The sequence below is a fragment of the Stegastes partitus genome, unplaced genomic scaffold, assembly GCF_000690725.1.
Source record: "Stegastes partitus isolate 25-593 unplaced genomic scaffold, Stegastes_partitus-1.0.2 Scaffold327, whole genome shotgun sequence".
Classification (NCBI taxonomy): domain Eukaryota; kingdom Metazoa; phylum Chordata; class Actinopteri; family Pomacentridae; genus Stegastes; species Stegastes partitus.
In genome coordinates, this window is record NW_007578058.1 from 408,520 (window position 1) to 431,604 (window position 23,085).

Genomic DNA, 23,085 nt, shown 5'->3' on the forward strand with positions numbered 1-23,085 from the left:
CTGAGTTGAAAAGATGTTTTTGTTTTCACTGCCAATCTTACAGTCTGAGTTTTTGTCAGTTAGTGTGTTGAAATTACTTGGTCGTGTTGGTAAGACGCAGCTTGTTCTTTTGCCAGCTGGTCATTGAAATGCTCTCTAAGCTGCGTACCCTTTGCTCAGACCAGAGTAGTTTCTGTTGCTTGCAGTCGCAGCATGTCCCAGACTGATAATTTATATTTTCTTTCTTAAGATTTCCATAACGCTGCTCTTGCTAAGCCCTGCAGCCGCAGCGTCGCTTTCTGTCTTTATTGTTCCTCCAGCGTGTTAAACTGGAGATGGTATGTTCACCAGTGAATCTGCTCCCACAGCCAGAACCCTGTCATCATGCACACAAATTGTGGGAAGACTCCTATCCTCCAGCTCACCCCTACCCGAACACCATGCTCATCTGTGTCTCCTTCGCCTCACCCCGCCAACCACCCCTCAGCCTCTGCAGACAGCTGCTGCCTCCCGGCCGCAGCCCAAGCACTAAACTACTTCAAGATCAGTGCCGGGGTTATTAAAGTGTGGAGGTGTCTCTCATTAGATAGGGGTGTAAATCTGCCAGCATCTCATAAACTGCGTGAAAGCTGACAACTTCTGCCACTAATGTAAACACCCCTCCAAGTCTGCACTCACATTTACTCACTCACACATTAGCCTGTATTTAAATAGGTGCTCATGGAAGAAATTAAAGCTTCCATTTCATTGATCTTGTTGGACTAAAAAAAAAAAAAAAATGCTGTTTGTAATAAAATTTTGAAAGTCTTGAAATCACAGATATCTAGGAATTTGTGAGCAAAAGTCTTAAGATCTCTGCCAAATAGGCAACAGAGAGAGACAGGCCCTCCGTCTCACAGACAGACCACAGAGAAAGCCAGAGAAACAAACTCTGAGTAACCACAAACACAAATACGCTGCCTGCTCATCCACTTTCCAGCACTATGCATTTGTTGCTTCTTAATTAACACCAGGCACGCGCAGTTTATGTCGATGTTTACATATTGAAATCCCTGGGACAGCTGCAAGGCATCATGTGTCGTTGGTTTTTTTTCCGTATAGGATAATAGTTGTCAGGCCTGAGGGGGCACCTTTTCTGCAGGCTTTGCTCTTGCTCAGGTTCACTTGAAATGCATGAAAGTGATTTGGGATCACATGAACAGCAGGGAAGACTGAACAAAGACCTGCAGGTCAGGAGATACCTGTGGACTGGACTGGGAATCTGTAAAAATATACTACTACCTGTATGCTCTGATGTAACACCTTTACAGCTTTCATATAATTGCTCTTCTTTCTTGGCTAGCCGTAGCCAGCACTCTGCGTCTCTTTGACGCTCCTCCAGTTTATGGTGAAGGATGAGTCCACTGTGTTCTACTCTGAACCAGAATAATGGCTCGCAACAATTCTGGCAATTGAGCCACCGGAGGGATAAACCCTTTCTCCCTCCTTCCCTCTCTCTCTCTCTTTTCTCTCTGTGTTATTAAGTCAACAAGATAGCGGATAGTGTGTCGACAGGTGAAACCGTAACGGCCCCAGAGACGGCCTCAATGAGCCTAACTGAGGTTGTATTGTCTGTGGAGCTATAGTGGCTGGCCTAAATAGAGCTGTGCATGTGTGTGCATGTAAGTGTGTGTGTGTTTCAGATGTGAGAATAGACCAACAAAGTCCTCCACAGCCTTCTGACCTCCATCACTCCCAAATCACAGGAAAGACAAGACAAGACAAAGGAAATCAAAGGGATTGATGGAGAGATAGGAGGGATAGAGGGCCTTTTAGAGGGTCTCATCTGAGGGCTTAGTGGAGATCAAATACTTAGGGACAAACCTAGTGAGCATATCAAACAGCACGGAAACTGGGGAGGAGGAGAAGAGGAGGGAGGACGAGGGTTGGAGAAGGTGTCTCATACCAGGTGGAGAAGCTGATATTGTTCACACAGACCCTCTCCATCACTCTGTTTTTCTGTTCTGTCTGCAGGTGTATGTGAATGGCGAGTGGGTGACCAGCATCGGGGAAGGAGGTAGTTTTGGAGAGCTGGCCCTGATCTATGGGACTCCCAGAGCTGCCACCGTCAAGGCCAAGACTGATCTCAAACTGTGGGGCATCGACCGAGACAGCTACCGGCGCATCCTCATGGTACGAACTTCAACACACCGACTCGCGTTCCCTCGGTAGTAACAACAAGCAGACAAACAATAATCATTCGGTCGCTACCTGGTTGGACAGCGAGGCACCAACTTTGAAGGTCCACGAGGAAGAGGAAAAGACCAAATCTCCATCAACGCCTAATAGCATTAAGACCAACTTTATAGTGAGACCAGCCCATTTTGGCTTCATGAAGTTCATCAGACAACACATTATTAAGCAATTTAAATCAGATGGACGTAACATTTCGTTGCTGTTCGATGTCTTAGAGGTAAAGGATGTGTGTAAACGATTACAGGGTGCAGGATGCTGTAACCCACACAAGCATTATGCGTTCTTCGTCTTATGGCTTAACATCTGCCTCCTTCGACACAAATAGGAGGGAAAATTATTGGCAGGGCTCAGTGTCGCCACCAACAGGCAAAGAAAGTAGCTGCAATTTTAGAACGCATGCCACCTACAGGGAATGAGAGCTGCAGCCGTCTCCTTTTTTCTATCTAAAGCTGGAACACCACGTTGGAACAACCTGTGTTTGTGGGATTTAATTCCTTTGTGTTGTATAACTAAAGGCATATGTCACTGCATTTTTTATTTTGTTTTTTTACTAGTAAACACAAGTGTTAAACGTCTGTAGAAGTTGTTACTTAAAGTATGACATTTTCTTACAATATTTTCTTCTGACCTCTGCATCACACTCTGCTACTTATCTCCTCACGATGAAACGGTCTGGTTACGATCAAACTCTTTACTCTTCCCATTATTCAGCAGAAACTATGCTCCATTTTTTAAAAAACGCTTACATTTTGCATGGTAAAATGGAAGACGTTAAACCTTGAGCAGACACACCAGTATCAGCCGCACTGTGATGCAATACAGAAATACAGTAAAAATGAACCGGAGTCGACTCTACACTCATCACTCATGGTCTTTCTCTTGCAATGTTTTCTCCCACTCAACCACTTAAGACTCCTTAAACACTTCAAACAGTCGCTTTCATTTTTATACTCCAAATACACTCACACACACACACACACACAGAGGAGGTTATCCTCCCATTTTAATGCCTCTCCAGCTTTCTTCCTACATGACAAAAAGCATAAAAGTAAAAGAGGAGTGCAGTGAGGGAGGCCTGTAGAGGACAGAAAGGGTCGATTCTAATGCCTGTACACACACTTTCCGCTCCAGGAGCTTATCTAGCAGGAATGTCTAAATGTTTAAACTGGAAACACAAGGTGCTCTGCCCGAGCTGTCATACTCGCTCACACATTTTACGTGCTGTTAGAATGACTAATTATTGTGTGAGACTCCTTTTCAGGCTAAATACTTCCTCAGATGTCCCTCACACCTTAATCCAAATAAATTAGATAGGCTCTAATTAACCTTTCAGACTCCTGTGTGCGTCTAAAGCCTTCACCAGCGCCAGCGGTAAAAATTACGTTCAAACAGAGCCAACAGCGATGGGAAGGCTCTGTTTTTGGACCTTTCAGCTCAGTGCAAAGTTGGCACTGGCCTGCCCAGCACTCATGTCACCTCTTAAGCACATAGTTAAACTGGGGGCAAAGTTTGCCCTGGTAACCTTTCTTTGAGAGGATTCTCTCTCTGCAGCTTTCATTCCTGCAGCAGCAGCAGCAGGAGGGGAGACGGGGTGAAACAGAATTCAATTATGTGAACCTGTAGTTAATTATTGCTGTCAATGATTTGTAAAGCTGTTTTTACAAAGTGTGGTATTCTGGCAGCGTCTTAGGCCAGCACAATGAGCATTCTGTGTGTGTGTGTGTGTGTAAATATGTGTGCGTGGTGTGTTTCCCAGTAAGAATTATGTTGAGCGCCTGTGTCTGCAGCTAGTTAGTCAGCAGCTCAGAAGGTGTGTGTTGCCGCTGCCATCATTTTCATTGTTTTCCCATCTGCTCTCCTGTACTGCTGCTCCGCTGGGTCGCCAAACTGTAAAATGATTAAGTGTGTTTTAAATAGTTTCACATTTACAGACTCTAATTAACTCCTGTTTCAAGAAGCTGATATATTTGAGCAACTTTATCAACTTTTGCTTGTCGCATAAAAGTTGGTTTTGATGCATATTGAGTGTTAATACAAAAAAAAAGTAAAATCCTTTCAGCTGATCTGGGTGAAGTTCACAAATCATTGTGGCAGTTTAGTGTAACATAAAACTCATGGATTCGACTTGCCAGAAAATTCTGATTTTGTGACACTGTAATAATTTCAGTGATTTAAACACACAAAATGGTTTCTGGTTTAAGCCGTTTCCTCTTCTTTCTAAATAAATTGAATGTCTTTTGACGACTCTTGGCAAGATATGTGAGCTCTTGAAACCAGTTTTCTAGACAACTGAGTAATCCGTTAATCAATAAACAGGTTATTTGATTATGTGAGTAGATCCATTCAAGAGCATCCACAGGATTTCATGAGCCCCGGCAGAGTTTTGATTAGATTATTCTCCCTTCGCTGTACTCCACACACAATGACAAAGAATTACACACACACACACACACACACACACATTGCATTATCAGAATTATCAAAATGGGTCTTGAACCAATTTCAGCCAATGAGTGTGCTGATGACACACTTTATGTACAATGTGGATCATGTCAGTGATCTTATCGGGGAAAGCCGAGGCGCCCCTTCACACTCCACCACATCCACCACCCTCCTTATCCACAAGTACGCTGAGTAAACAGTGTAATGCCATTCTGTGTGATAAACACACTCTCTTCATTGTGTTGTCGCCAGTCATACAATACCCACCTTGTTGTGTCATCTTGGTATTTAAACAGCACAGCTACAGACAAAGCCATTTACAAACTGATGGACCACTGTCAACAAACAGGACGCGAGACCAAAGGAAGCAAGGAGAAATTATACCGAGAGATGAGGAGGGATGCAGGGAGGGTGTGCATGTGTCATGTTGGACGGAGATAAAGGTGATGTAGATGAGGCGTGAGGTACAGTGGGTTTAGTCTGGCTTCGCTCCACACCTCAGCTCTTTGATGATTCTACCTCAAAGACGGCAACAGACACAGAGGCTGGTTCATCTTTAACCACGGGAGGAGCGAACACATTAGGGCCAACGGGACAGTTTTATGCATGAATCATGTGCTCAGGCCCTCCCAAGTCGACAGCAACGAGATAAAACAGAATGCAAAGAGAAGAAAGATGTTCGCCAACAAAATAAGTGATAATTTGAATTTTTTTGAATCAGAAATTCAGAAAAGTATCGCTTTCATCCCTCTCTGCCCCAGTGAGCCCTTTGGTTGCTCACAATACGCTGGCCCACCTACTGCAGTCACATAAATCAGTCCTACTGTATAATGTAGTGTTATGTACGCATGGTAAGCCTTTAAGCTGAGCGAGGCCGGCCAAGGAGCTCTATGGGGAAGCTATTAAATCAGGAGACCAACACAACATCTTTTAGGAAAGTGGAGTGTGTGTGTGTGTGTTAGAGTATACATGTGTGAGTGTTTGTATTTGCTTGCTTAACGAGCAAGTTTTGTCTCTGCAGAGACAGCAGTGAAACATAAGTGGCAGAACTAAAAACAGACTTCATGCTCTGCCTGCACACACACATACGCACACACACACATACACACACACATACGCACACACACACACACACACACACACACGCTCGAATCATTTATCCAGGAGGGAGGCAATGCGGGCTAGAATTCCTTTAATCAAGTTGTTTACGATTTTGAGCTTGACGTTGAATCACTTGGGAACGTTTTCTCCCCTTTTAAGACAAAATGTGAAATTATATGAAATTAGAGGCAGCAGCGAGACTCGGGCACTTATGCACTAAAGACACCCCAAGCTTCAATATATCATTTCCATATGCAAAGGCAGACACAGGGCGGACAAGATCATCTCTCCTCACTCTCTTTTTCTCTCTTTGTGCTCCCTCTGAGTGGTTCTGTGCAGCGGAGGAGAAATGCAGTTCGCGAAGGGGTCCTCTGGGTCTAGACTTGTCAGGAAGCACCTGATTTTCATGGCAGAGGCAGAGAGGGGAAAGTCCCCTGCCTGGTGGGTGGGGTGGGCCACACACACAGACATGTACATGCCATAAACATCACCGCACATCCCATGCACACCTCCGAAAGGCACGACCCCACGAACGATGATCTATTAATCACAGATCATCTTGTGGCGTAGTTTCACTTTACAGCATCACAGTGCCCAAAGTTAGACTCAGCTGTAGCCAATAAATTGACATGCAAGAAAAGTGTAAGTGTAATAAATGCACTGTTAGCGAGCAACAGTTTTGGACTATGAATTACAAAAAATGTTTCAGTTGCAAAAAAATGGATCATTGTGCTTTTGAGATTTTCTTAATTGGATCTCTGTGACAACAAACAAGTGCAGATTTGCTCTTTCCAAAATCTGCACGCCAAAGTAGTCATTATTGAAATCTCTTTAGACTAAATGACTGTATGAGAGAAACTTGTTGGTTGCTGCTTCTTTGAGAAGCACTTTAATTATAGAAGTTAGACAACTTCTACCCGTATCGCTCAATAAAGCAGGTCTGCTTCTTGAAACCAAGACATTCTCGATAATAACAATGATCACAGTGTTTTGTGGAATAATCCTGATTATTCTAGCAGCGTAGATGTGCAGTGTTACCACATGAAATATGTAAGCGTGTTTCCTATCTTTGTTTTACAGGGTAGCACACTGAGGAAGAGAAAGATGTACGAGGAGTTCCTGAGCAAGGTCTCCATCCTTGGTAAGTGTCTGTATGTGCAGCCAAGTGTAGCATACGGTATGTTGCTGATGTAGGTGATTGCCTGTTGCATTGCTTTGTTTTACTCTTTGTTTCTGCATTTATGAACATGCTGAAGCCTGAGACTGTTTGCACGTGTAAGCCATGTTATGCATTCATTTTCAACAGGTCAAAGAGTCCAGAGTGCAGGCAGTTAAATCGACGTATATCGTAGATTAACCCGCATAAACACAAGCGCACGTTGTCGCACTAGAACCATAGCTGAGAAAGGCCTGTGTGTACAGTCCTAATCTTCTCACACTGTTCATACTAAAGCCAGTCACACTCTGCATGTCTCTGTGTGGACAATTAAAGAATAAGGAGTTAAGCTAAGCCTCTCTTTCCCACTGGAATTTGGATAACGCCAGCCTGCACAGACCATTGGCTTTGGAGGGATGGCGAATGAGATTCAATCAGACTTTCAGAATGAGTTACAATTGGAACTGACATCTCATCCCTTTCCACTTGATCGTGTGTGTGTGGTGTACAGAGTAAGGCCATGCCCCCTGTACATAGTTATTAGCTGGCTGAGTAAACACATACACTTGATTTAGGTCTTAGGAGAACGTCTCTGTGAGCTCCGCTCTCCTTTCATTCACCTCCTTTCTTCAGCGGCTCCCTTTTTGACAGCCTTGTCGAGGCCTGTATTCAAACACCCGCCTCCCTCTTCGGAGTGCTTTTCCTCCCTTCATTCCTCTTTCTGTCACTTTGCTTCTGTGCTCTGCCTCTTTGAATTGGAGGAGGGGCAGGAGGCGGTGGTGTTTTTGTTTGTCTTTGATTTTTGAGATAGCCACGAAATTGGGTACAAGCCCTTGATGTCATGGAGTGAAGGGAGAAAAACAAATGTTTGTCTCACGCACACACACACACACACACACACACACAGGCTTCAGCATCTCAGTGGCCTGTGTGTTTACCGTGTATGTGTGTAACAAGGTGATCCAAGTGGCTGCAGGCTCTGCGAAGCGTGAAATGTAGGTTCTTCAGTCAGCACATTTGTGTATCACGTTACCTGCCGAGCTGTTAAGGATCACCTCTATAGGACCTGCAGCCAGACTGAAGACATCCATCTGTGTACGGCAGACACCACGGCCCCACCGGAGGGGATACTGGACACCTCCAAATCACCAGACCTACCTTAGTTAATCCTAAGTACATACACATTTATGCACACACACAAATAGACACACTGGGATCGGTTACCGAGCACATCGGGAGACAATGGTTTCGTAAAAAAAAAGATTCTGCCTCTAACTCATGTCTTAGTCAATGCACAGCAGTGAATCAGCTCTTCATCTAGACACAGCTAAAGACGAGGAGTGTTTTCACTGCAGATAAGTCATATCACACACACGGGAAGATATAGGCTGGTGAGATTAGGCAACAATGATCTATGTGAGCATGAAAAAAGGATGAGCTCATGTAGCGCATCATCTGCGTAGAGATATGTCGTTATCAGTGGGTCCTCTGTCTTTAAATATCAATCCATCTGAGTTGCTTGAAACTCCTTTGGTTTCAACAGTTTTCCCAGTGAGATCTGTGACCGTCTGTGTTTTTGGTTTCGCTGAGAATACCAACAGCTTCTAGAAATATCTCAGGCTAACCACGCCACTGTTCCTGTGGCTGGGTAGTCGGAAAGACTATCTGACTGGCTCCGAAGATCAACAAAAAGTCAAAAAAAGACTGTCCCGTGTTTCAGCAGAACTTATTCACAAATTCTGATCAGTGCATTTGGAAGTTTAAACCAGAAATTATTCACCTTAGCAGGCACCAGATTATCTTATCTGTGGAAATTTGTCTTGAGTAAAAAATTGTTGTTACTCTGAGGTGTAAAGCTTTTTCATGTTTTGGTTTCCTGGGATGACCTGAGGCCTGAGCGAGCATCAAAGAGGACAAATATCTGTCATCGCAATCCAGCGTCAGCAGCACTGACATTTAGGGATGAATTTTACGTTGCTGTAGCTGCGTGAGTGTCAAGGCATCTGAGATGCAGTGGTTCCTGGTGAATGACTGCATTAGACCTGAGACAGGAATTGTTATTCCCACCAGCGTGTTGACAAGCAAGAGACGACCTCTGAGACCATGAAACATGAAAGTACCACACTGTTCTTATTTGTTCTCCATCCACAGAGTCTTTGGATAAATGGGAGCGTCTGACGGTGGCTGATGCTCTGGAGCCCGTTCAGTTTGAGGATGGAGAGAAGATCGTGGTGCAGGGGGAACCTGGGGATGACTTCTTCATCATTACGGAGGTACGTCTGTCTGATGTCTTCCAGTTGCACCGGCTGGATGTGTTAACGTCTGGGACAACATCTTCCTCCTAGTCAGAGTGCATATGTTGAAAGCTGGCAAGCCGTCTCCAAACATATCCGTGATTATAGTGCTGCACGGTGAGTCCTCCATCTGTTAGGGACTTCTTCAGTCTGCAGTCTCCCCTGGCTGCCTGAAGGTGTTTCCTGTGCAATCCGCCTTTACCCTCACTGACTGCCGCTCTGCCTGACGTTTGGTTTTCTTATTGGTCATGGCGTTGCTTTGTATCCTGTAAAATTCTATCGTTTCTGTTGTTTCACAATTTGAATAATTAGCTTTCTTCAGCTCAGCAGTTGTTTATTTTAATCTATCTGTTGGCAGTGGTAAATTTAAGTTTGCGATTTCAGATGGTGCAATGGGGTCGATGTTTAAAACGCTGAGATTACACCCCGTCCACCTGGTGCCACTCCCCCAGAGGTGATGGAAGTACGATTGTTGGTGTGTGCGTAAATTTGTGTTATGCAGGAGACACTGGAAGTACAGTATGCGTAGTAGCTTCCTTTTGCTGTCACATTTCCTGTAAGCTGAGCGTGTTGGCGTATGGGGCCTGACAGTGTGTCGTCAGGTGGTCAGCTTGATGTACATGTCATCATGCGGAGACGTTGGTGGGCTCCTCGCTGACATCGGAACTGATCTCAGTTTATTGCCACCAGCAGACAGACTGCCCGGCGGTGCTCCCCCTGTTTGAGCCCTCAACAGCGATTCCTGTGCAGAGAACAGCCCCCCTCACACTGCAGGCTTTGTGCAGCGTGGGCCCCTGGCATGGCTTCATGAAGGGCCCCCTGCCTGTCATCCTAACACACTTTTGATTAACTCCATACTTACACGGCTTTCACCAGGGTCAAGTCAAGAGGGCTCCGTCTAGAGGGGGTGGGGGCACAACTTTCTCCTCTCCTGTTTATGGATTTACTTGTAGGTTCGTCTGTCTGTCCCACGTTGTCGCTCCTGTCCGGTTCATTCTGTGTTCATCAGTTCACCGGTTGCACTGTGGGAGAAGCTAAACCAGAGGTGGATTTGATCAAAGCTGCTGAGTGATGCGTCAGTCCTTATCCCTATTTTGGCTCGCTCTCATTCTCGTTCTTCACCTGTGAGCCAAAACACTTTTTGTCCATTCGTTCTTCCATCTCTTCTCGTAGCTATGCTCACCTTAGTATTGGTTAGCGGCACATTTTCTGTTACTTCGGCTCTAATCCAGCGCCCTGAATTTAAGTTGTTATCATAAAGTTGTCAGCTCTAACAGATCGAGGATCTGTTGGGTTAGCAGTGTAGCGTGCATGGCTGTTTTAATCTGCCTTCGTGTTTGTTTCACTTGCTGAAAGTCAAACTGAATAGAAAGGAAGCAGAAATGAACACGGCAGCACCGGCAAAGATGTGTCGGCAGGAAGCCTGTATGATATGAGTGAACTTCACAAATCTGATGTGAAGACTCTTCAGGCTCCCTAAAAAAAGAGTAGCTTTTACAGAATACAGTGCAGCAATTAATCCTAAAACTTGGCTAAAATTAGCACCCGGGAGCCAAACGGAAGCAGGACGGTGGCATCATCATCATCATCATCATCACTGTGAGTATTTAGAGTCAAATTAAACCAGTTTCAGAAGCACTTTCCACTGAGAATTACAGATAAAGAAAGTTTTTATTTCCTGTTTAAGTGATTGTTTCATTTCAAACATAATACACTGAAGCCAAATAAAAACAACCCTGTGTCCCCATCCAAATATTTATAGACTGCGCTGTATATATCTCACATATACCTCATGTTAGCTCACTGGTGTTGGTCAAGTTTGAAGCCTCCAATTAAAGCTGCAGAAATCCCTTAAGAGCCAGTTTGACTGTGCAGAAAATGGAAAAAGGACACAAATATTGTAGTTAGCAATGCATGACTCATCAGTCTGAGACTTGGTCCACCCCAGAGAGGAGACAAAACATGGCAAAATATGCAGAGGAATCTGGGGGATTACAGGATGGAGAGATGGAAGAGGGAAGAGGAGGGAGACGGGGATCCAGTTGTATCAGCAGCCAGCACATTCCTGTCGGAGGTTTCACACTGAGAGTCTCAACATTGACTTGGTGCATCCGCATTGATCACATTTTCATTTTTCCTACATTTTCCTTGAACAAAATTTTCTTTTTCTAAACCATGGGGACCCTCTTTTTTTTTTTTTTTTTACACAACAGCTGCTCCCTCTTTAATAACACCATCCAACAGCAAGTTTGTCTTTAACCCCCTTTCCCAGTCTCCTGTCTATTTTCCCTTTTCCCTCCGTTCGTGCCTCCCTCGCTGCCTTTTCTCTCCCCATCCAACGCAGCAGAGCCCGACTTTCCCAGAGCAGGGTGGACTGTGGTGGAATGTGTGTTGCTGACTTTCACACGGGGTCAGGAGACCCAGCCTCCCAGGAGGGAGACGGGAGAGAGAAGGATGAGTCAAAGAGGGCAGGGACGTATGATTGGAGAGGAGGTTGATTCGAAAAGGACCACAAGTAAAGAGGGAGAGCAGGATTTTGTGGGTGTGAGTGTGTCGTACAGTAAAATCATCAGCCTCCGGCACTCTTACCATCCTGTCTGGATGCGATTCCTTTTTGTTTCCATTTATCTTGTGTGCTCTGTGATTAATACTGTATGTTTTGTGGAGTCGATCGCTGCCTTTCCTGTCATTCTGCATCCCGTCTGACTTTCTTCTGTTGTTTCTGCGGTTCTGGTGCGTCCGCCAAAGACAAACCCCGCAATCACTAATTACATGCCGCTGATGGGGGGAGATTAACAAAAGGGAGGTACGGAGATGTCACTTTCTTTGCCCGCTGGGAGGAATGGGGCCCTAATGAAAAGTGACATGTTTACATTTTTTTCTCACACTGTACAAACAAGCCTTTACAGGAAGACTCGGCCTCACCTTCCCCGCTCTCTCCTCCCTGCTCTCCCCTCTTATGCCTCGACTCACCCGACTCTCTTTATTCCTCCTTGTTATGAATTGAAGCCGTGTCATCTGTGCCTTGAAATTAATAAGAGGCCAGGGTGGTATTAAAAAAGCTGTGGAGCATCAGATGAGTTCGGAAACTTGTGGTGTCTAGCGAGTTAAGTGTCCCTGACAAGTTCACGTCAAGTCATGACAGTTCATATAAAGGTACATGTATTATACTGTACTTGGTACTTGTGTATATCTTGGTTTATTTTTATTTTTGTGCTACATTTCCTAAATGTTTGCTGATGTAACCTTGCAAATTTCCCCACTTTGGGATTAATCGAGGCTTATCTTATCGTATACCTTTTTTCCTGTGATGCATCTAAGAGCACAGCCAATGTGATAGAATAGTGCATTTACCAAAATAACAATTAAGATGTGGCCTTACCCCCTCCAAATAAATGACACATATATGACAAAGCTCCTTGCAAATGCTCCAATACATTGAACCTAAATTAGAAGTTTTTGCTAAAGAGATTAATCTGGAGACACGAGGAGGATGATAGCAGTCTAGAAAACTGTTTCTGCATGTCAGTATCTATAAAAAGTGTTTGTTCCCCTCCGAAGTTTGTTTCTTTTGAACATTGAATCAAGGTCAAAATAACACGAATTTCAAAAAAAGAAAAGAATCTTTCACGTCAAAATAAAAACCGATTTCTGTAATGTCCATTAGTGAAAAATATAAAATAAGCAAATAAGTTCGGAGGAGGGATGTTGTGCATGTTCCCAGCACTACAGTAGCTACCTACAGATATGGTTCATTCAGGTGCTAACTGTTGTCCAGGCTGCAAAGTCAAGTCAAGCTGGATGATTGAATGACTTCACCCTAAAAATTCAAGTTATGTTTCTCTCAGGTTGCTGCCTGGAAGCCAGGTGATGAATACAGATCGTCATGGCATCCTCTCTGCTAATGCATCCACTCTCATCTCCTCCAGTAATCGATCTGAACGGCAACTCATGTGTTATCTCTCATTAGTCCTTTGACCTCACGCAGAAGTAATCCCACTGAGGGGGTCTCGAGGGTCCCTGTGGGTCAGCGACAACAGGAACCACTCGGTGGATTCTCTGCTCCGTGTCTTGTGGTGTTTGTAACCTGCGTGTGTTTGCCAAAATGCAATTAAGCTAATGGAGCTTAACGCTGCTTTCATGGACTGGAGGTCGATGCAGGTAATGAATTGATTAAAGCTGAGTGACAATATACAGTTGCAAGAAAGACGGTGAAGATTAATTTAGTGACGGTTAACTATATTTTGAGTGGCGTTGTCCTGTGAGAAACGCTGCTGGTGCCGGGTGAGCAGGCTTCTCAGGATGTCTTCCATCGCTGCCTCTGTCTCTGAGCACGTCGTTCCAATGGTTGTCATTTCCTACGTGCAGGATGCTGCACTTTGACATGTCGCTCTGAGCTCGCTACGCTCTGTGTGTGGTTTATGTGCTTGAGAAATGGGTGTGAAAGTATCTGCCAGCAATGCTCACACTCCTCCTGTTGCTTTACTACGTGTTTGCATTCATTCATTCATTCATATTCTCTGTTTGTTTTATTCTTTGGCTTCCTGAACTCCTCTTTTGTTGTTACCAGTCCTGCGTACGCTGTGTTGGGCAGAGGAGGCTCTCTGATGTTTATAAAAGAAATATCTGTGGAGCGGAGTGCTAGCCCTGGGGTGGTACAGTACGAGATGGTTATCTGGACCACACCGGAGGAACTACTGTACTCGCAGCGCTGCACTGTCTCACTGTCTTTGTTTGGACATGAATGGAACAGAGAGGAATCAACTGGTTGTAAACAGTGATGCCTCCTCCTCTCTCCATTCACATCTCTCAGGGTTTTTTTAAATGTCATTGCCAGTATTTAAGCGTTCCAATGCTGCAATAACGTACAAGTCAAGAAAAAAGGGCCTCAGTGAATGAATCACCACCTAATCATGATATATCGTTAGATGAAAATATCAGACATGTGTTAAGTGGATTTTTATCACCTCCAGCTGTTTATACTCTTTCTCCGATTATCTGCAGTCGAGGATGGAAACATACAGGAACTCACTTTTAAACAGTTTGTTTAAAATTTGCGCCACGTTCAGATGAAAAAGAAAACTGCTGTGAGATTAAGATGAGTGGAATGCTTTTTTTATATGAACCAGAGAGTGAAATGATGGAAGAGAACGTTTGGGTACGACAAGCAACAAACTTAGCTTATGTTTGTTTTAAATGCAGCTCAAGCTAAGGAACTTTAATATTACTTATGTAGGGCTTTACCAAGCACGGTTGCAAAGTGCTCGGTAATCAATAAATAAAAACTCTAATGAATAAACAGCAAAAGAAATGCAAAATGTATTACGAGAGAGATTAGAGGTAAAATTCAAACCAATACAGTTGGGAGCATAAAGAATTTTGACACGAATGCAAGCAGAGTCGCACTTAAGAATTTTTATAAAAGTGGAGCTTTAGAAGTGATCTTGACGTCTTCCTCAGGCGGATGTAGGCTGTACCTGCTGCAGTCTCTTCTTCTTTATTCGTGTGCAAATCGTGCTTTGAATGTCACAGAGTTTAGCGGGCCAGCTCGGTCAGTGGAGCAGCATCTTAATCAACCGCAAAAGCAAACTGTGAAACACCAGCCGCTGCTGCTGCTGCTACACGATCGTACGGAGTTAAGCAGCAGATAGTTGTTTACGCCGAGCTTTCAAGACATTTCAGATAACTGTCCTGGATGATCGGTTCAGATGCTGGCACCTCTTAAACCAGGAGGTCCAGGTGTCATACAGTAATCTAACCCAACTTATTGTCTATTGCAAAACATGCTACAACCCGCCGATACACAGACACGCAAGTAAACACGCACACTTTCCAATAACACTCATCACGTAGCTCGTCTAATGCTGTGCAAATAGTGCTTGTATATATCTATTAAAAGTTCGCCTGTAAGTGCACTAAAGAAAGAAAATACATCACTGCAAACGTTATCTGCTGGATAGAAATTTGTCTCTAGCGACATATTTCCTGAGAGCAGGATTTGAGTTGTGTTTTTCACCGTCTGTGGCTTGTAATTTGGTAGAAGGTCCAAAACAATACAGTGCAATCCAACGGAAAGCAAAAGCCCAAAGCAGCAAAAAAAAGGAATATTCTAACTGTAGAAAAGTGTTGGGGGATTTATTTTTGGTGTAATATATTTTTGTCTTGGCACATATCTGTGTGTTTTTATGTGTGGTGTGCGCACACATGTGTCGGGTTTTCCAAAGTTAGGAGTGAATCTCGTTCTGCAGTCAGGACAAAGCCTTAATTTCAAACTGGCCACCGCCGGAAAAGGCCTGCAGACGTCTTAAATCATGCTGGTTAGTCGGGCAGTCGGATGACTCTCATAAGAAACTGCTCTGTGGAGGAAATACTCGCCACTTTCAGTACTTTGCAGTTTCATGGTCAACACCCGACTGCTGAGTTTTTAAACAGCAGAAAGAATGCTGACAGAAGAAGGATGAGTGATAACTAGTTAGTGAGCTTCATTAGTTAAAATACTGTGCATTTGTAAAAGCAAGGTATCGGCTACCAAACCATGTTTTGAAAGAACCCCACAGCTACAAGTTGACCATCATTCAAGGAGCTCCAGGACTTCAAGGAGCTCCAGGACTTTCCCAATACAAAGCAAATTCCATACACAATTTAAATCTGGCCCCCTTGAACGAGTCGTCTTGTGCAGCGATCCACCGCTTCCAGAGCTTCTGTCAAGTCTGTAAAGCTCTTTGGATGTGCGGTCCTGGAAGACTCGTCTGCTGATCTCCTCCCCTGAGTCCCAGTGGGACCCTTTACCTTGGATTTCATTGAAGGGAGAAGGTGTTCCAGGGATTTAAATGTGGCGAGCTGGATGGATTTTGTTGGTGTGGCTCGACACCACCGCTCAGTTTGTTCTCACTCTGACACCTCACCGCAGCGAAACTCTGGAGGATTGATTCACCTTCTGAATGTCAAACTAGACTCTGAGCATGCGCCGATCATCGGATGCAAGAGACGGTGTCTGTGTGTAGATCCAACTCTTGTTACCAACGCTGGTCCTTGGCATGAAGGTTGGGTCAGTTCGCCGTGATGAAATCACAAATACACACCTGGAGGCTGTAAGAGTGGAGACACTTGTCTAAAAATGGCAGAAGCAGCACATCACTTCAAGAGGAGACTACTTTCAAGGGACCAGTGGACAAATTGTACAGGTTTTTGCTTTTATTGGCGCTGTCCTGGAACTTCTTAATCTTTTTATAAAATCTCAAATAAAAGCTGGATTTTTATTTTGTTTTTTATTTAACCAGGAAAAGGCTCATTGAGGTTAAACATCTGATTTTAAAGAGTGTCCTGGCCGAGACAGGCAGCGGCACAAACGACAGACAGACGAGGTCACAACAGCATCCACACAGACATCGTACTCATAGTACATGTTGGAATTACATTTAGAAGATAAGAAATCAGCAGAGATCAGAAACGTAACTAGCAAAAATAATCATCTGTCAGAACATCTACAGACTGATGTTTCTGCCTCCGAGTCGTTAAAAGTGTTTAAAGAGACCAGCTCTTGAAGTTTCAGGTCGTTTTTGCAAAGTGTTCCAGGTAGAGGGAACTTAAAAGCTTTCTTTCCCCGTTCCGCCGCTCGAACTTTGGGAACAGACGGTAACAATAGATCCTGGGACCGCAGACTGGAACTACTACAAATAAAAACCTGTAAATAACAAGGAAGCAAGCCTAAATTACATTTAGAAATTAAATGAGTTGGTGAATTAATTTTACATCAGCACCATGTTTTTTTTGTCAACACCATCTGGCTCTAGCTTTTTTAAAAATTGTTATTGTTCATTTGCAGAGCGAGATGCAGCTTTTTTTGTGGAGACACAACTACCAACCAATGAATGGCTTCACCTTTGGGTCGCCTACAGTGTCACTGCTGTAACGTAAAGCTGAAGCCACCGCGCTGCGTCGTGTTGCTGTGTGTTTGCTTAGTTTTCAGTGTCTCGCTCTTCTCCACAGCTCATTTCTAAGTCACGCACATCCTCTCAACGAAACACAGTCACACCTTTGTAGGCGTTCAGTGAGCAGCTGGCAGTTTTGGGGTTCTCATTACGACTCATTATATTCATATTTGGCATTATTAGCCTGGTCAGCGCGGGGCGGAGAGAGACGGATTAGAGTGCTGGAGCGGTCAGGTCTGTTATACGACACGGTCCAAGAGAAGCTGGGAAGTTCCCGTCGTGGATTTTTTTACCTGCTCCCACTTACAGTAAATGTCTAGACATCGGCACTGAAAACACACATTGGGTCTGTGCTGGTACGTGTCAGACTTGGCGTTTACGTGATAATGTGAGCGTACATGGCATCAAGACAACTTTGAACACTTGTGGAAAGATTCAAATGTTCACACCCACAAAAGTTTGCCAGCAGCTGCAAGATATGACAAACTGTTGAACTGTTGTCACCTGTTGGGCAGAGTGAATGGAAACAACACGTCCTCCCTTATGCTCGTCGGATGAGTCACGTAGACGGCGACCAGTGGACGATGGTTGGTCCAGAGTCCAGTCACTCTGCGCAGATATCAGCTGTTCTACTTTCTCACTGTGCATGGGGATTTGGACGTGCATTTCCTTAATGCAGATTTTGCTTCTTTTTTTTTTTTTTTTTTACATCTGTCCTGTGTTGCCAGTCAGTGTTGATGATCTGTGTTTGCCTCAATTAGCTGTCGGAGCACACACAGTCAAGTGTGTTGGGTTTCCAGGGTCATTCAGGGATCCTACACTGGAGCACTCTCACTCTTGGACAATACAGTTGTTTCCATTTAATGAGTGAATGCTGATAAAGGGGATTATGGGATGGAGACAGTGAGGCATTGGTTCAGCCTCTAAAGGGCTTAGATGTTTGTATTTATTACACTCTGGAGGAAGTAAAGCAGAACCAATCGGTTTTTGTATCACACACCCTGCTGGAACACATGAGTGTGTGTTGTTCTGTCTCTCTGCTCGTACGCGTCCCACACAACAGGTGTCCGTCCCACAGAGGAGCAGCTAAATCCTGTGCACCTGTGTTCCTATGAAGCAAAGGAATTTCTCTTCAGCTTAATCCTCCTGATGATTTCGGGCTCTTACCCCCCCCCCCTCCATCTTGCCCTCCTCCTTTTATTCCTCTCCTTCTTGTGCCGTCCTTTATTATAAATCTTCTTTTTTTTTCCTTTTCTGTGTCCAGGGTATCGCCTCTGTTCTGCAGCGCCGGTCTGACAACGAGGAGTACGTGGAGGTGGGACGCCTCGGACCCTCCGACTACTTTGGTGAGTGCTCTCGTGATTTTTACTTTCCCGACTTTGCACCACGTACAAAAAGCCAAAACGAAGGCTCATAGTATACCGAACATGTGATGTTGTTTGTGGAAGTAGAAACACATAAATAGGTCATTCTTTCTTGGCATGTCGACATTAGCTTCATGGCTGAGCAATTTCACAAAAACATACCGGAAGAAAGGGATGTTGTATATTTAACTATAGTTTAAATTATTCATGCAGCCCAGTGAATAAAAGTTATCTACAAATCATCTCACTTGATCAAGCGACACGGCAGAAATAGTTAAAAGTGCTCAAAGAGGCAAACCCAAAGATCATAAAGGTACAAAAAATGCAATTACCAGCATCAGAGAATTCAGAATAAGAGACTGATTAATCACCTAATTGATAATAGCTCTAAACAAAATGTAGTCCTTCACTACAATGTGACATTTCTGTTTATTCTTGATGATCAGAAATCAACATTTGAGTCAAATCTCTTGGAACGAGAACAGGGCCTCACGTGTTGTCATCCCATTGCGCTCCCTTCCTCCTCCTCCTCCTCTTCTTCCTCCTCCTCCTCCTCTTCCTCCTCCAGGTGAAATCGCGCTGCTGCTGAACCGTCCCCGGGCGGCCACCGTCGTCGCCCGCGGACCCCTCAAGTGCGTGAAGCTGGACCGGCCTCGCTTTGAGCGCGTGCTGGGGCCGTGCTCGGAGATCCTGAAGAGGAACATCCAGAGATACAACAGCTTCATCTCCCTCACCGTGTGACGGGTCGGCCCCTCCGGGCTCCACCAGCAGGTGTGCAACATCAGCATCAGAGTTTTGGTCGGCGGGTGGGAAGGAGTGAGGAAGCAGGGTGAAGGACATGGGTTTTACATCCACAGCGACGGGGGCGCTCATTGCCTGCCTTTTTTTTTTTTTTCCATTTTGCGCGTTTCTTTCTTTCGACCTTGTGCACTTTGACTTGATCTGTGCTGTCACGTAGCTTTATGTCCAAACCAACATGCAGGGGTGTAAAAATGTGAGCGAGGACAGATGATGTGAATGAGCCATGCGTACAGTGTGCCAACTGTATATGATGCATGCTTCAAGACTGACAAAGAGGGGTGTTTGCACTTTGATTAATTTATGGAGGGTACGGATAAATTCAGGAAATAAGAAGGAAGTAAAGTCATGTTTGCGTACAGCGGGACGAAGTGAGTGCACATTTCTTTGCTCGCTGGCTGTGGTTTGCCTTCTTTTCACTTCTGGGTGTGCGTGGTGCCATTTCTAGGTCAAATCGGAGACGCACGGCACAGACCTCTGTTCCCTAAAACGTAGCTGTAGAGGTATGAAGAAAAAAAAAACAAACAATTCTCGGCTGTTCATTCATTCACAGTGCTTCGTAAGTGTGCTTCTACTACTGACATCAGTTGGGAGGGTGTTCTATGTTGAGTTTGATGCGAACTCTGTCGACAAATCCATGAAAAGACCGAAGCCAGCGACAGATTCTTCCTGCTAAAGAGTTGCGCTGGGTTTCCTCGTGGAGCATGTGCGGCGGCCGTCGCTTGTTTAGCAGCAGCTCCAGACTAATAACGGCAGGAACACTCGTGTACATTCTCTCAGCAGTTGCTGCTTTTTCTTTTCACCGTGTATACTGATATCCATTCTATCAATATGCGTATGTGAAAAGTTAGCATGACTCGACTTTATAACAAAGCGAAGTGTTCTTTCCTTGGTATCGCACAACCAGTGACTGTCTGGATCACATGATGTTCACCGTTTCTCCTGAAGTAGAGCTTGTTTTGATGACAGGTTTATTGGTTTGAGTGATTTCTTTTAGAAAATGATCTGATTGCAGCTTGTTAAATGTAAATATTTTCTGGTTTCTTTACTCCTCTATGACAGCAAACTGACCATCTTTGGGTTGTGAATGAACCAAGACGTTTGAGGAAATCGTCTTTCGGAAACACTTGTCGCCATTTTTCGCCGTTTTATGACAACTAATACGTTAATCAAGAAAGTAACTGACCTTGACTAGTTGCAGTCCTATTCTAAGGACAGTTTTCTTGAGCTGAGTAGCCGCTGTGGTGAGTGTAACACGTGATCTAGCAGCACAGCAGCATTTACATTCTGCCTCTGATGGCATCGATGAGCACAGTTGTAGTCGTCACTACGGGCTCTCGTAGTGTGACGTCTTTGTTGTATTTCTACTAGACTACAGAGACGCTCGTTAGCCTGTGGAGCTTTTTCTAAATATGATATGGTGCCCACATTTTTAGCAATGGGGAAATAATTGAGCCAGTTACAGAGGTGTGGCTCAGCGGATTTCTACGACATGAGCTTAACGAGGCTTTTGATACTCAGATCCTACTCATTAGTCGGATCGGTCCATTGCTGCTTTTGGTCTTTTCATGTGATTTGTTGGCAATAAAAAAAAAAAAATACAGAAAATCATTAAAGTTATCCTTTAAAGATTTTACAGTTATGTAGCGTGTACCAGCCAAATTTCTGAACGAGTTGCTTTCTTTTCAATAGAGACCTTCTTTATCCGATATTCCCTGCGACAGCTCAGTCTGATCTGTGAGCTGCGGTTTTTCCAAAGGTAGTGAAATCACTCCACTCCGCAAACACACTGACACGAAACACATACTGTATATGCTTACACCGTCTCAGGACTGAACAGATCTTCAGCACACACACACACACACACACACACACACGTCTTACCTGATGCTTTTTTTAAGCCGATTTTGTTCCATGTATATTGCTAGATACGAGCTTTTGCACCACTTTAGAGTTTGTAACATTGGGTCAATACAGCAGTTTGATTTAGCTGTTTTTAAGACATGAATTCTATGTTATAAATAAGAAAGAGTTAAAAAAAAAAAAAAAAAAACAACTTATAGAAACTTGTGTTGCTTTCCTTTCATCTATTGTAATCTGTCAAAGTTGCACAACTGACCCAGCGACTGATGTTCGATAAATGGGACCTTTAAAGAAAAAAACTTTCTGTATTCTCTCTCTCTGTATCTTTTTCTTTCAACTATCAAACCATCTTGAGCAAATAAAGATAAGCTTCTGAAATCCTTTTGATTCGAGTCCTTATTTCCTCCTTGTCCCAGTGTGAGTGTGACTCTTTTTCACATTCTTTCCCCTTCGTTTATCCCAACTTCTGGCATCCTCTCCTCCTCCTCTCCTGACCAGACTTACTTCTCTCTCTCTCTCTCCTTTTATCTCAGCTCATGCCCTTTTAGTGCTCACCTATCCCCCCCTATATGTTGTATTTCTGTTTCATTTCCTTTGTGTTTCTCTGAAGCACAAACCGTCCTCTTCGGTCTTACGTTGCCGTCCTTCCCAGCCTCCCTCTGTTGGCTCTTCTCTGCTCTCCATCCTTCTCACATTAAGTCCAGTGTCAGTCATCCGTCAGACTCCTCCCAGCTAGTTTACACCACAGTGGACTAAAGCCTCTGCAGCTTTGACACATTCCTCTTCATCTTAATGCCCACTAAATCAACTGAGGAATGTGCCCCCAACTCGCTGACATTGAGTTTAATACCCCCCACTTCCCACACATGCACACTCACACCTATGCAGCTTCGTCAATTTGACAACAGACTACCACACATGAAGCTTTTTTGTTGTTGTTGTTGTTAATTTCCAGCACAAGCACAATTTCTCGTTGCAGTTATAATAAATTAACGATCACAACTTTTATTGCAGCCTTGCGTGCAATAGTTGACTCTTCTCTCTTATTCTCTCTAGTAATTTGTCAGGTTCGTTTCAGACAATACTGACACTGATTTTTTAAATTTTATTTTTTTTCATTGGCTGCATCACTGCATCAGGTCATGACAATCGTTGCGTTGAGGTTCTAGAAGACCAGCTGTCATCCAAGAAGCTTCTGCACTACCGGCTCTTAGAACTCCTGCTTCTCTTGGTTGTTCTCTGCATCACAACGTCAGTGTTGCTGTTGGTTTGGCTTCCCGAGCGAGGATGCAGCTGTACGTGGAGCTGAACATAGAACCTGGAAGAACAGCAGATAATTGAAGATTAGACGGATACAAAACGAGAAATGAATGCGCGTGGATGAAATCTCCCGTAAAGTTAGTGAGGGGCGAAACAAGAAAAGGAAAAAAATAAATAAAATTTCCAAAGTCAAGTGTGAACTTAAGTTTTTTTTTTTTTAGGTCAACAAGGACTAAAGAGCAGCTCAACCTACGTCTCCATGTAATACAGGTTAAAGCTCTGGAGTAAGCTGCTAAATGGTTTGTCAAACAACATCCAGTGTGTTTGTCAAAGAACCAGTATTAGTTAGACTAGATGAACTTAAATGAACAAAATAAAGTGTGTGTGTGTGTGTGCGTGCGTGTGCGTGTGTGTGTGTGTTACTGGGGCATCCTGGGTGGGCCAGTTGAGGACAGAACTTGGCACTGTCACATGAGCAGTAAGATGAAGCCTTGACACGGTGGCACTCTGCCAGTGTGAGAATAAGAGAGTGCAAACAAATGTGCACTTTCACACACTCCTTTACCAACCTTTAATTTGGGTCACTCCGGTCTATATTTGGGCCCTTTATGCTTTCTTTGTCCTTAAAATGCACCACGCAGCTGCTGTGCTCCTAATTTGCC

General features: G+C 44.2%; 1 protein-coding gene across 1 annotated transcript in view; it reads left to right on the forward strand.

Annotated features, from left to right (window-relative positions):
- The window catches only part of prkar1b (protein kinase, cAMP-dependent, regulatory, type I, beta), a 62,239-nt gene extending 40,698 nt beyond the window's left edge, over positions 1-21,541 (forward strand). The window contains exons 7-11 of the mRNA XM_008283791.1: positions 1,993-2,151; positions 6,838-6,898; positions 9,065-9,186; positions 18,403-18,484; positions 19,071-21,541. Coding sequence (XP_008282013.1) covers positions 1,993-2,151; positions 6,838-6,898; positions 9,065-9,186; positions 18,403-18,484; positions 19,071-19,243 — 597 coding nt within the window. The 3' untranslated portion in view covers positions 19,244-21,541. The remainder of the gene's footprint in view (positions 1-1,992; positions 2,152-6,837; positions 6,899-9,064; positions 9,187-18,402; positions 18,485-19,070) is intronic.
- Positions 21,542-23,085: the final 1,544 nt, after the last annotated feature.